General features: G+C 43.6%; 2 protein-coding genes across 2 annotated transcripts; one reads left to right on the top strand and one right to left on the bottom strand.

The window, feature by feature from the left end:
- Positions 1-151: 151 nt before the first annotated feature.
- prkn (parkin RBR E3 ubiquitin protein ligase) lies at positions 152-6,099 on the bottom strand. The gene is made up of 11 exons (XM_053435807.1): positions 5,968-6,099; positions 4,414-4,577; positions 4,120-4,342; positions 2,825-2,940; positions 2,656-2,739; positions 2,197-2,312; positions 1,965-2,101; positions 1,767-1,828; positions 1,465-1,695; positions 1,155-1,272; positions 152-1,023 (listed from the first exon to the last, which is right to left on the bottom strand). The coding sequence occupies exons 1-11, from the start codon at positions 5,972-5,974 to the stop codon at positions 920-922; spliced, it is 1,362 nt and encodes a 453-aa protein (XP_053291782.1). The 5' UTR covers positions 5,975-6,099; the 3' UTR covers positions 152-919.
- An 85-nt stretch (positions 6,100-6,184) lies between these two features.
- LOC128453775 (uncharacterized) lies at positions 6,185-9,746 on the top strand. The gene is made up of 5 exons (XM_053436860.1): positions 6,185-6,344; positions 7,985-8,132; positions 8,698-9,032; positions 9,247-9,475; positions 9,546-9,746. Exons 1-5 carry the CDS (start codon positions 6,237-6,239, stop codon positions 9,689-9,691), a joined length of 966 nt encoding a protein of 321 aa, XP_053292835.1. The 5' UTR covers positions 6,185-6,236; the 3' UTR covers positions 9,692-9,746.
- The last annotated feature ends 1,425 nt before the right edge of the window (positions 9,747-11,171 follow it).

The following is an 11,171-nucleotide window of genomic DNA, read 5'->3' as shown; positions in this document are numbered from 1 at the left end:
TACATGTAATAATGTGTACACACGTGTATTATACATGTTATGATCTATGTTGTATATGAAACACGTGTTATGTTAATGAGCTATATATGTTATTTTGTATGTTATGTTATGATATATTATATATATATATTTATACTAATCAATCAATCAGTCACATTTTATTTCTTTATTTGAAACAGTTTGTAGCATCATGTTTAAAGTATTTCTACATAAAGTCTGATGGAGATGCAGGAGCAGATGAACTGAGGAGTTCCTGTCAGTGATCGTAGAAGATGTGAGGAGACATGTTGTGTATCAAGAAGTCTTGTTGTGATCATTTTCCAGCATCAGGATCAGGACGAGGATTTTAAATTCTGAATATAAAACGTACTGCAGGATTTTGGACGAAAAGCAGAATCTTTAACGACTTACTGCGTATACTCAATATAATTCAAATAAACATGTAAATACACGTCCAAACTAGTCAAAATAAACAAACACACACAACAAACTGAAGCCAGACTCAACACAAACCACAGAACAGAAAACATGTCCTGTGGCCTGCAACGAACATGCAGCCACATTGTGTCTTTGACTGTGGCAACTGTTTTATGCCATTAGCTGCGTCCTGTTGGAAATCTGCAGCAACCAATGGAAAGCAGCGTCAGGTCATGTGGTTAACAAAAGAATCAGAACCTACATCACCTGATCCGACGCTCCGACCAGGAAATAAATGTATTCATATAGAAATGAACCAAATACAGTTTGAAAACAAATTCACAGCTAATATTCACAGGTGCTGACGGTCGCCCAGGAGCATTGTACAGTAAAATATTATTAAATAATTATGTTTAACATTTCTATAGAGGCTTTTTGTCTGTTTAATCAGCTGGTTCAGCTCTGCCTCCTGCTGAAGTGTCTCTCCGCAACAAGTGTGTGTTTAGGCGAACCAGTGGTTTTCCATACACTCTCGGGACCAGGGGCGTTCACAGCTCCAGCACCACTCAGCTCTGCACAGAGGACACTGCATGTGCATGCAGCCGCCTGCAGGGGGAGATACAGGCTTTACCCATTCATATACTGTAGAGTCATATTGATCAGCCGCGTTTCCCACTGGGCATGCCGTGCAGCCTGATGTGATGTCAGACGAGTGTATTATTCTGTTATGATATTACCGTTTTTCTCTACAGGGACCGAGCACTGGGGGCAGGGTTTAGTGGACTCCTGGATGAGCAGCAGAGACGATCGATCCCACATCCCTCTCACAGACGCACCCTCCCCCACCATAAAACCCTGAGGGGAGAGAGAAGTTAGTCCTGCATCATCCTGCTCCACCCAGCAGGGGCAGTAGAGACTGTGACGTCTGATTGACATGCCTCCAACACATCACAGCCCCGCCCCCTGACAAAAGCAGCTGTGACCTCTGATCTCTGATCTCTGAGTTTTGAAAAGAACAAAACAGAGCTTTGTGATTGGTCAGTCTACCTGTGAGGCTTCAACAGTGGGCGGGGCCGTCAGGGTTTGACAGACGCCTTCGTGGTATGGCTCCCTGCAGTCTCTACAGAAGATGAGGCCGCAGCCAACCCGTCTGTCACACTCCACCCTCCTGCCGCCATCAGCTGGGAGAAGCCCTGCCCCACAGCCTGCTGACGGACACATCAGTCCTCCAATCCTCAGCAGGCACTCCTCGGCACCGTACTGCAGGTACCGCCCATACTGCCAGAGAAAAAACACAGGTGAGTCCGGTGAACGGTGGGTAACATGATGATGCTAATTCATAAACTCACCTGCTCGTCTCCTAAAACTCTGAAGTGATGGAGCTCTTTAATCAGAGAGTCGTCACAGGAAGCTGCACACAGACACACACACACACACACACACACACAGACACACACAGACACACACACACACACACACACACACACCATGATGGACAGTTTGCGCTGGTGACAGGAACATGATCATGTGACATCAGGTGAACTCACCTGCACATGGCAGAGAGTAACCAATCACAGCGTCATGAACAAACTGTCGCTCGTTCAGTCGAGTCTCACAGTAACGTGTGAAACAGTCCAGACAGACCACATGACGCTGAGAACACGGGAAGACCACGACCACCTCCCTGAGACCAGACAACAACACACTCGTCTTTTATTGTCAATATATTTATTGTCAATATTAATCGTGTGGGTGTGTGTGTCTGTGTGTGTGTGTTACATGACGTCGGTGCAGGCGATGCAGGGCACGTCTCTGGTGTTGGTCATGATGAGGTCAAGGGCAACAGAGAGGTCATCATCAGAGGTCGGATGGGACGCACACTTCATGAAGAACTCCTGAGTGGGCCGGCACACACACACACACACACACACACACACACACACACACACACACACACACACACACACACACACACACACACACACACACACACACACACACACACACACACAGAGAGTTTCTTAAGCCACTTTCACACATTAGCTCAGATCCAGAGAATCGTCTCCAGAGTTTGTGTTTCACAGTTGAACAACTCAGCATCAGATCCTCATGGTTCAGGTGAGAGGTGCAGCAGACACACACAGGGAGTGACCTGTTACCTCTGCTGCAGAGGTCACTTGATCATGTTTACATCACCTGACACACCGTCAGCTCTGATCACCACAACCCCCCCCGTACCGCTTCCTTGCATTGACAACCATCTGATTGACATAATCCATGGATTCGACCCGGGAGCAGGATGTCGTCCCAACAAGACGGACCCTGAGACACAGAAGAGAATCTTCATCATTTCCATCAGTGTTAATCAGAGTATTGCTCAGTGTACTGATCTGTGAACTGTTCTCACTCTGCTCAGTTTCAGCGTAGTCTCTTTGCAGCGTCGACAGCGAACTCGTAGTTTCCCTGGTTGGACTGAACTGCAGCTTTTACAGTACACAAAGAAAGTACTGCAGGCACGCACACCTAAAGATACACAAAATACACACCTGAAAACACACAAAAACACCTGATCCAGAACTAACTATAATCTTTATCAAAGAGAAACGTTTAAGTCTAATTGTGGCAGACGTCGTGGGCAGACCCTGGTGGCAACCTTTCAGGTTTCAACATCTTTTATTTGACAACAGGGGCCAAAATTAAGTCAAATAATTCAACATAAACTTCTCGTGGCAGGTGGTGGTTCTATCCAAACTACCTCCACACCAGAGTGGGAGCTGGTTCCACAGGAGAGGAGCCTGGCAGCTGAAGGTTCTACCTCCTGTTCTACTCTTACAGACTCTAGAACCACCAGAGAACCTGTGTTTTGGGAGAGCAGTGATCCATCAGGACAGGACAGTGTTATGAGCTTGTTGATACATGAAGGGTTGGATTGTTCAGATCTTTCTATGTGAGGAGCAGGATCTTGATATTCAGAGTTTCACAGGGAGCCAGTGCAGAGAAGCTCAGAGCAGTGAGATGATCTCTTCTGGTTCCTGTCAGCTCTCGTGCTGCAGCATCTTGGACCAACTGGAGGCTTCTCACAGACTCACTGGGACGTCCTGATGATAAAGACTTACACTGGTCCAGTCTAGAGGGAACAAGTGGACGGGTTTCTCAGCTTCCTTCTGAGACAGGATGTTGTTGACAGTATAATGTTCATAATACTGTGCAGGAAGAAAGCTGTCCTATAGACTTGTTCTATATGTGGGTCACATATCCTGGTCCTAACTGAAGGTTCCTCACAGTGGAGCTGGGGGACAAACTAACACCAAGGGAACTATCTGGTCCCACAGTGTCTCTCTGAGATGTTTAGGGACAATTAAAATGAGCTCAGTCTGAATTTAGAACTAAGAAGCTCTGGGTCATCCAGACCTGGATGTTCTTGAGACGTTGAAGTTCTGAAGTTGGACTAAGTGATTTGATTCATCAGCTTCATATATGTACAGCTGGGTGTCGTCTGCGTCACAGTGGACGTGGACGAGGTGCTTTCTGAGGATGTGGCCTAAAGGGAGCAGATATAAGGTGAAGAGCATCGGTCCTGGGACAGAACCCTGTGGAGCTCCATGACTAACCTGTGCATGGCACACACACACACACACATACACATTTTTATACACACACATTCGACTGTGCACACATGTAAACATAATACTACACACCAACCTCTCTGAGCTGCAGCCTGCGTCTCCTCTATCTCGTCCTCTTCCACCCCCCCCCTCCCCTCCAGGTCAGTGGACGAGGAGTGGACGAGAGAGGAGGAGCTGATGTCTGGTCTCTGCCCCTCCTCCTCAACTTGACACTCCTCTGAGAGGAGAAACCTGGAGGACGAGGAGTCTGAAGACGAGAGGACGACATGGATTGTGCTCTGCTCCGGGACATCACAACCCTGAGAGAGGAGAGGAAACATTCTATTACATTGACAACACAAAAGAACGTAGCTGACATGTATTTCCTCACCTGCAGTGTGGCGGTGCTCTGAAGTTCCTTCCCAGCAAACAGAACCTTGAGCTCCTGTGGTCGGACTCCATGTTGACATCCCACTGCCTCCTTCAGCTCAGACACACTCGCCTCCTCCTGCAGCTCCAGCACCTCACCTGGGCCCAGGTTGTACCGCACAAACACTGAGGACACACAGGAGACGGTGAGCCAGGTAGAACCCAGTGGAACGTAGATAAATAGAACAGAACCCAGTAGAACGTTGATAAATGGAACAGATCCGAGTAGAACCCAGTAGAACGTAGATAAATAGAACAGAACCCAGTAGAACCCAGTGGAACGTAGATAAATAGAACAGAACCCAGTAGAACGTAGATAAATAGAACAGAACCCAGTAGAACCCAGTAGAACGTATATAAATAGAACAGAACCCAATAGAACCCAGTAGAACGTAGATTAATAGAACAGAACCCAGTAGAACCCAGTGGAACGTAGATAAATAGAACAGAACCCAGTAGAACCCAGTAGAACGTATATAAATAGAACAGAACCCAATAGAACCCAGTAGAACGTATATAAATAGAACAGAACCCAATAGAACCCAGTAGAACGTAGATAAATAGAACAGAACCCAGTAGAACCCAGTAGAACGTAGATAAATAGAACAGAACCCAGTAGAACCCAGTAGAACGTAGATAAATGGAACAGAACCCAGTAGAACATTGACAAATAAAACAAAACCCAGTAGAACCTAGTAGAAACTGGATCAACAGAACAAAACCCAGTAGAACCCAGTAGAAACTGGATCAATAGAGCAGAAACCAGTAGAACCCAGTAGAAACTGGATCATTGGAACAGAACCCAGTAGAACCCAGTAGAAACTGGATCAATAGAACAGAACCCAGTAGAACCCAGTAGAAACTGGATCATTGGAACAGAACCCAGTAGAACCCAGTAGAAACTGGATCAATAGAACAGAACCCAGTAGAACCCAGTAGAAACTGGATCATTGGAACAGAACCCAGTAGAACGTATATAAATAGAACAGAACCCAATAGAACCCAGTAGAACGTAGATAAATAGAACAGAACCCAGTAGAACCCAGTAGAACGTAGATAAATGGAACAAAACCCAGTAGAACCCAGTAGAAACTGGATCATTGGAACAGAACCCAGTAGAACCCAGTAGAAACTGGATCAATAGAACAGAACCCAGTAGAACCCAGTAGAAACTGGATCAATAGAGCAGAAACCAGTAGAACCCAGTAGAAACTGGATCATTGGAACAGAACCCAGTAGAACCCAGTAGAACGTAGATAAATAAAACAAAACCCAGTAGAACCCAGTAGAAACTGGATCAATAGAACAGAACCCAGTAGAACCCAGTAGAAACTGGATCAATAGAGCAGAAACCAGTAGAACCCAGTAGAAACTGGATCATTGGAACAGAACCCAGTAGAACCCAGTAGAAACTGGATCAATAGAACAGAACCCAGTAGAACCCAGTAGAAACTGGATCATTGGAACAGAACCCAGTAGAACCCAGTAGAACATAGATAAATAGAACAGAACTCACAGATCATTGATCACTTCGTCCTGTCGTGTTTACAGTGAGTGAGCTGCGGTGCACTCTGGGTAGTGTAGTCCCGCTGCGCGCACACAAACCAAAGACAAGGGTCCAACGTCACATCGCAGAACTACAGCGCGGTCACGCAGGAATGACGTAACAGAGTGGCACCGGAAGTGGAGGTATTTATGAATTTTAATAAACTTGTATTTTTCTTTGTGTTTTTTTCTGAGCCGAAAAATCGATACATTTCCGATTTAAACTATTTCCTGTTTGTGATGACGGACATCAGCGGCCTACAGGGGACACACACCGGAACGCACACCGGGACGCACACCGGGACACACACCGGGACACACACCGGGACCAGCGGAACCAGCAGCACGGTAAGATCGTCTGTGTCAAGATACTCTACATATTATATTATATAAACTGAACATATAAAATCAACTACATATTACAAAACTCCTAAATACTATTATTACATTACAGCTGCTATCTGTACATATTATATAGACATATTATTAACGATACGTTATATCCATTACAAACTCTGCCCCTGATATAAACTCTTAATGTGATTTAAACTTCTCTCTCTATATATGTGTGTGTGTGTGTGTGTCTGAGCCCAACTTGTCACCGGACAAAAACAAATTAAATAAAAAAATTATAATTTTTAAACAGGAATAAATATGAATATATATACAATATATTCCTGTGTGTAAATTCTCATCTTTAACCATGATGGATTGTTGATATTGACCAAATCAGATTAAGGATCGTGGATTTCGCTATAATAATTACTTCTCTCCGCTGCGAGCACAATGCATGATGGTATATATTGATGGTATATATTGATAGTATATATTGATGGTATATATTGATAGTATATATTGATAGTATATATTGATGGTATATATTGATAGTATATATTGATGGTATATATTGATAGTATATATTGATGGTATATATCGATGGTATATGTTGATGGTATATATTGATGGTATATATTGATAGTATATATTGATAGTATATATTGATGGTATATATTGATAGTATATATTGATGGTATATATTGATAGTATATATTGATGGTATATATTGATAGTATATATTGATGGTATATGTTGATAGTATATATTGATGGTATATATCGATGGTATATGTTGATGGTATATATCAATGGTATATATCGATGGTATATATTGATGGTATATATTGATGGTTTATATCGATGGTATATATTGATGGTATATATTGATAGTATATATTGATAGTATATATCGATGTTGATGGTATATATTGATAGTATATATTGAATATATATATTGATGGTATATATTGATGGTATATGTTGATGTTATATATTGATAGTATATATTTATAGTATATATTGATGGTATATATTGATGGTATATATTTATGGTATATATTGATAGTATATATTGATGGTATATATCGATGGTATATATTGATGGTATATGTTGATGGTATATATTGATAGTATATATTGATGGTATAATTGATAGTATATATTTATAGTATATATTGATGGTATATATTGATGGTATATATTTATGGTATATATTGATAGTATATATTGATGGTATATATCGATGGTATATATTGATTGTATATATTGATGGTATATATTGATGGTATATATTGATGGTATATATCGATGGTAAATATTGCTCGGTTCACCATCGGTTGTACATGATTTTTCTTGATGCTTTAAGGGAAACAATGAGTGCCCTATAAAGGGTCTATATATGGAGTATTGATTAGTGAGTACACAGAGACAGGAAGTACAGTAAGACAGATGCAGAAGGAAAGAGCTTTCAAATTAAAACAGGAAACATTTAACTCAGATTGCAAAGAAAAATAAAAAAAAACAAATAAAGAAAAGTCAAAACACAAAGGAAACTGCACAACACAAATCAGGGCTTTACAAAAAGCCCAAAGGACACAATCGGGACAGAAAGATCTACGGGGAAAAATCCAAACGTCCCTCTATGTCCTGTAGGTGGTGAAGCTGGAGTCGGGGGAGTCGGCTCTGACCCCATCACAGTTTGCTGAGCTTCACTTCCTGCGCTCGAGGGTTCGAGAGCTGGAGAGAGAGAAAGCAGAAGTGTCGGCTGAGAACCAGAGACTGAAGAACATGTTGGTCCACGGTGAGTTCAAGTCCAAGTCACTGCTTCAGGGCGTCAGCTGCCAAACATTCACTACATCCGTGCACACACGACAACATTTATATATATGATGACTCACAACATGTAAGAACTTGTAAAGGTTCTGTGATCATCAGGTCAGGGGACAGGTCAGGTGACTAGTTGGACTCCCTGTACTGAAGCTCCTCCTGGGCTCAGGTCACCATCAATTCCTTGCTGATGGTGTTTAATGGGAGTTGCTCTTGCCATACAGGGCAGCTCTGGCTTCTTGGTGCCTCCACCATCTGCGGAGATGATCACTTGTTCTCCTTCCATCCTGCTCCAGGATGCTGTGCTTTGTATCCAGGCTTTGGATTTGCCTGGTGGTGTCAGACATCTTTCCAGGTTTCTGTTTGTCACTTTTATAGAACCAGTGTCCCTTCGGGTGCAGTCAGAGGTATTTCCCCAAGGCTCTTATTGGCTTTACAGCAGATGGGATTGAGTCCTCAGAGAAACAAGTGGAAACTAGTTACCACCTTCCCTCCCTTTTGTTTATTTGTATGATCTTTAATATCTCTGCATTTCTCAGAAATCCCTGGACTTCTTTCCACCATGTGGCAGACCATGGGGCAGATCAACAGCCACCCCTGCGTCTCCACGGCAGCAGGCCGAAGTGAAAGCTACGCTGCATATCACCTCTCAGCGACCAATCAGGACGGAGCCTTCAGCCCTCAGGTGCAGCAGCAGGCCCTGAGCGTGGAGCTGTCAGGGTCCTGGGGTCCGCTGGGCTCCGAGGACGAGGACAGACCTGGAGCCAGCATGGGGCTGGGGAGTCACATGGGAGAGGAGGAGTCCCTCTGTAGCCAGGCTGACATGGAGGAGCTGAGGAGGAGCCAGTGTTCCATGGGAGACGCACCAGGAGAAGTGAGAACCCCTCAGATCCACATCTGGATCTGGTCAACTGATATAGATCTGGTTTATCATAGATCTGGTTTAATATAGATCTGCTTTAACATAGATCTGTTTTAATATAGACCTGTTTTAACATGCAGTAGATCGGGTTCAGTATAAACCTGGTTTGCATAGATCTAGTTTAACATAGATCTGGTTCAACATAGATCTGGTTTGCTCTGTCCAGGTGAGCCCGGTGGAGGTGTTTCCAGGCTCTGGCGTGCTCTGTGATTTCCGGTGGTGGCAGGCAGCCAATCAGGCACAGTCTCCCACGGCAATGGCCCGGACACTGTTGCTGGGTGTGTTTGATATGAACACGCTGATGAACAGTAACCTGAGGGGTGGGCGGAGCCGCCGGCCTGCCTTCCACCCTCAACGCAGTGCACTCGACCCGCACAGGATCAACGCCATCTTCAGTAGGTTGAGACGCTGAACAAGTGTTTCTGTAATACGGCGCCTCTCTGAAAGTCTCCTTCTCTTCCTCAGACGCCATCTTGACTCGGTTTCCTCTCGCTAAGAAAGGAGTCATCGGCTCAGGGATCAACTCCAAACTGTCTGAGATCCGATTCCGCTCTCGCAGAGCCAATCAAGATGTTCCTCTGACAGACAGCCGGCCCCGCCCACCTCACTGAAACCACGTTTACACATCTGAATAGAAAACATCAAAAGTAGTTTTATTTATATTTTTCCTGCAAAAAACCGAAACTGATTTAAATAAAGTTTAGTTTGAAATAAACTGATGAAAATTAACACAACAGATGACTCAGACATGATGGTCTCCTGAGTGTGTGTGTGTGTGTGTGTCTGTGAGTGTGTATCTGTGTCAGTGTCTGATTGTGTGTGTTTGTGTCTGTGTGAGTGTGTCTGTGTGTGTGTGTGTGTCTCTTTGTGAGTGTGGATGTGTGTGTGTGTGTGTGTGTGTGAAGAGGAGGCGGAGCCACTCTTCAGCGTCACATTCAACAAAACAGAATTAAAAGGATTTTATCTGAATTCAATCAAACAGGATTCAAAGATTCATTCAGGACAAATTCATATGTGGTGAGTTTTGAAAACAGAATCTTTATAATCAGTTATTATGTCTGTGATTCATGTGAAACTGCAGCTGTTCATAACTTTCAGCTTCAAACTGACTCGTCTCAGATTTTGTTCTTTGGCTTTTAAATGTTTTGAATCTTTTCACAATATTTGATGATTCATAGAACGAAATGATTTCAAATCAAAACCAAAGGAAGAGATAAAAGGATATAAACAGATTTTTATTTATAGAGAGTTTTAGAACAGTTGAAGCTTGAAAAGATCAAAACATGTTTTTATCTAGTTTTTAAAGTAAAGGGATATCAAATATAAATGTCAATATAAAGAAGAGGACGTTTTCATTGAGATATTTACAGAAGACGTTTTGTTTCTGACAGAAGATGAAGAACAGCTTCTTCTCCCTGAACGTTTGTACTGACTGCAGTATATAGGATCCAATCGCACAACTCGGAGACAAAGGGATGTGCAAACTGTTTTGGTTCGGTACACGGATAGGCAGTCCATACCATACACAAATACATAAATACAAATGGGAACAGGCAGCAGCAGAGTTCGTAGTAAGGTCGGTCCAAGGTCGGTACACGGGCAGGCAGTCGATGATGGGCAGAGTATCCAGAAAGGGAGAGGCAGAGACGTAATCCATTAGACAGGCGGTAGTCTGCAACAGAGAGCTATCAGAACGGGTAGAGACAGAGAAACTAAGACGAACTGGCAACGAGAAGGACACACAGACGTAAAACCCAAGGTGATTAGAGACAGGTGCAATCAACAAGGCGGGCTAACACAAGGGGGGGGCATGACGTGTCTGAAACGAGAGGAGAGATGAGTAGGTAAACACAACACAGAACATAAATAATGACCACACAGGGGAAACAAACTAACGGACAGGATGGGACTGCAGGTTTTCCGTCTCGGCAGAGATGGTGAAGCGACTTCCTCTGAGCAGACTCGCTGCTGCCTGTTGGACTCCGAGCAGCTGCAGCCTTCAGCTTCATCACGTTCTATTTGCGACATGGAGAACTGCACTTTGTGCAGCACATGTGTGAGCTGTCCTTCTACACCAGATGCTCTACTGGG

The sequence above is a fragment of the Pleuronectes platessa genome, chromosome 12, assembly GCF_947347685.1.
Source record: "Pleuronectes platessa chromosome 12, fPlePla1.1, whole genome shotgun sequence".
In the NCBI taxonomy this organism is placed as follows: domain Eukaryota; kingdom Metazoa; phylum Chordata; class Actinopteri; order Pleuronectiformes; family Pleuronectidae; genus Pleuronectes; species Pleuronectes platessa.
Note: the sequence above shows the minus strand (reverse complement) of the source record. Positions and strands in the feature narration are given on the sequence as shown.

Coding starts and splice junctions, on each gene's coding strand:
- prkn (XM_053435807.1), bottom strand. Junction 4,343..4,413: donor AGAGCACCGCCACACTGCAG/GTGAGGAAATAC, acceptor CTCCTCTCTCAG/GGTTGTGATGTCCCGGAGCA. Junction 2,313..2,655: donor GTTGTCAATGCAAGGAAGCG/GTACGGGGGGGG, acceptor CGGCCCACTCAG/GAGTTCTTCATGAAGTGTGC.
- LOC128453775 (XM_053436860.1), top strand. CDS start 6,237: ATGACGGACATCAGCGGCCTACAGGGGACACACACCGGAACGCACACC. Junction 8,133..8,697: donor GAAGAACATGTTGGTCCACG/GTGAGTTCAAGT, acceptor TGCATTTCTCAG/AAATCCCTGGACTTCTTTCC. Junction 9,476..9,545: donor CAGGATCAACGCCATCTTCA/GTAGGTTGAGAC, acceptor TCTCTTCCTCAG/ACGCCATCTTGACTCGGTTT.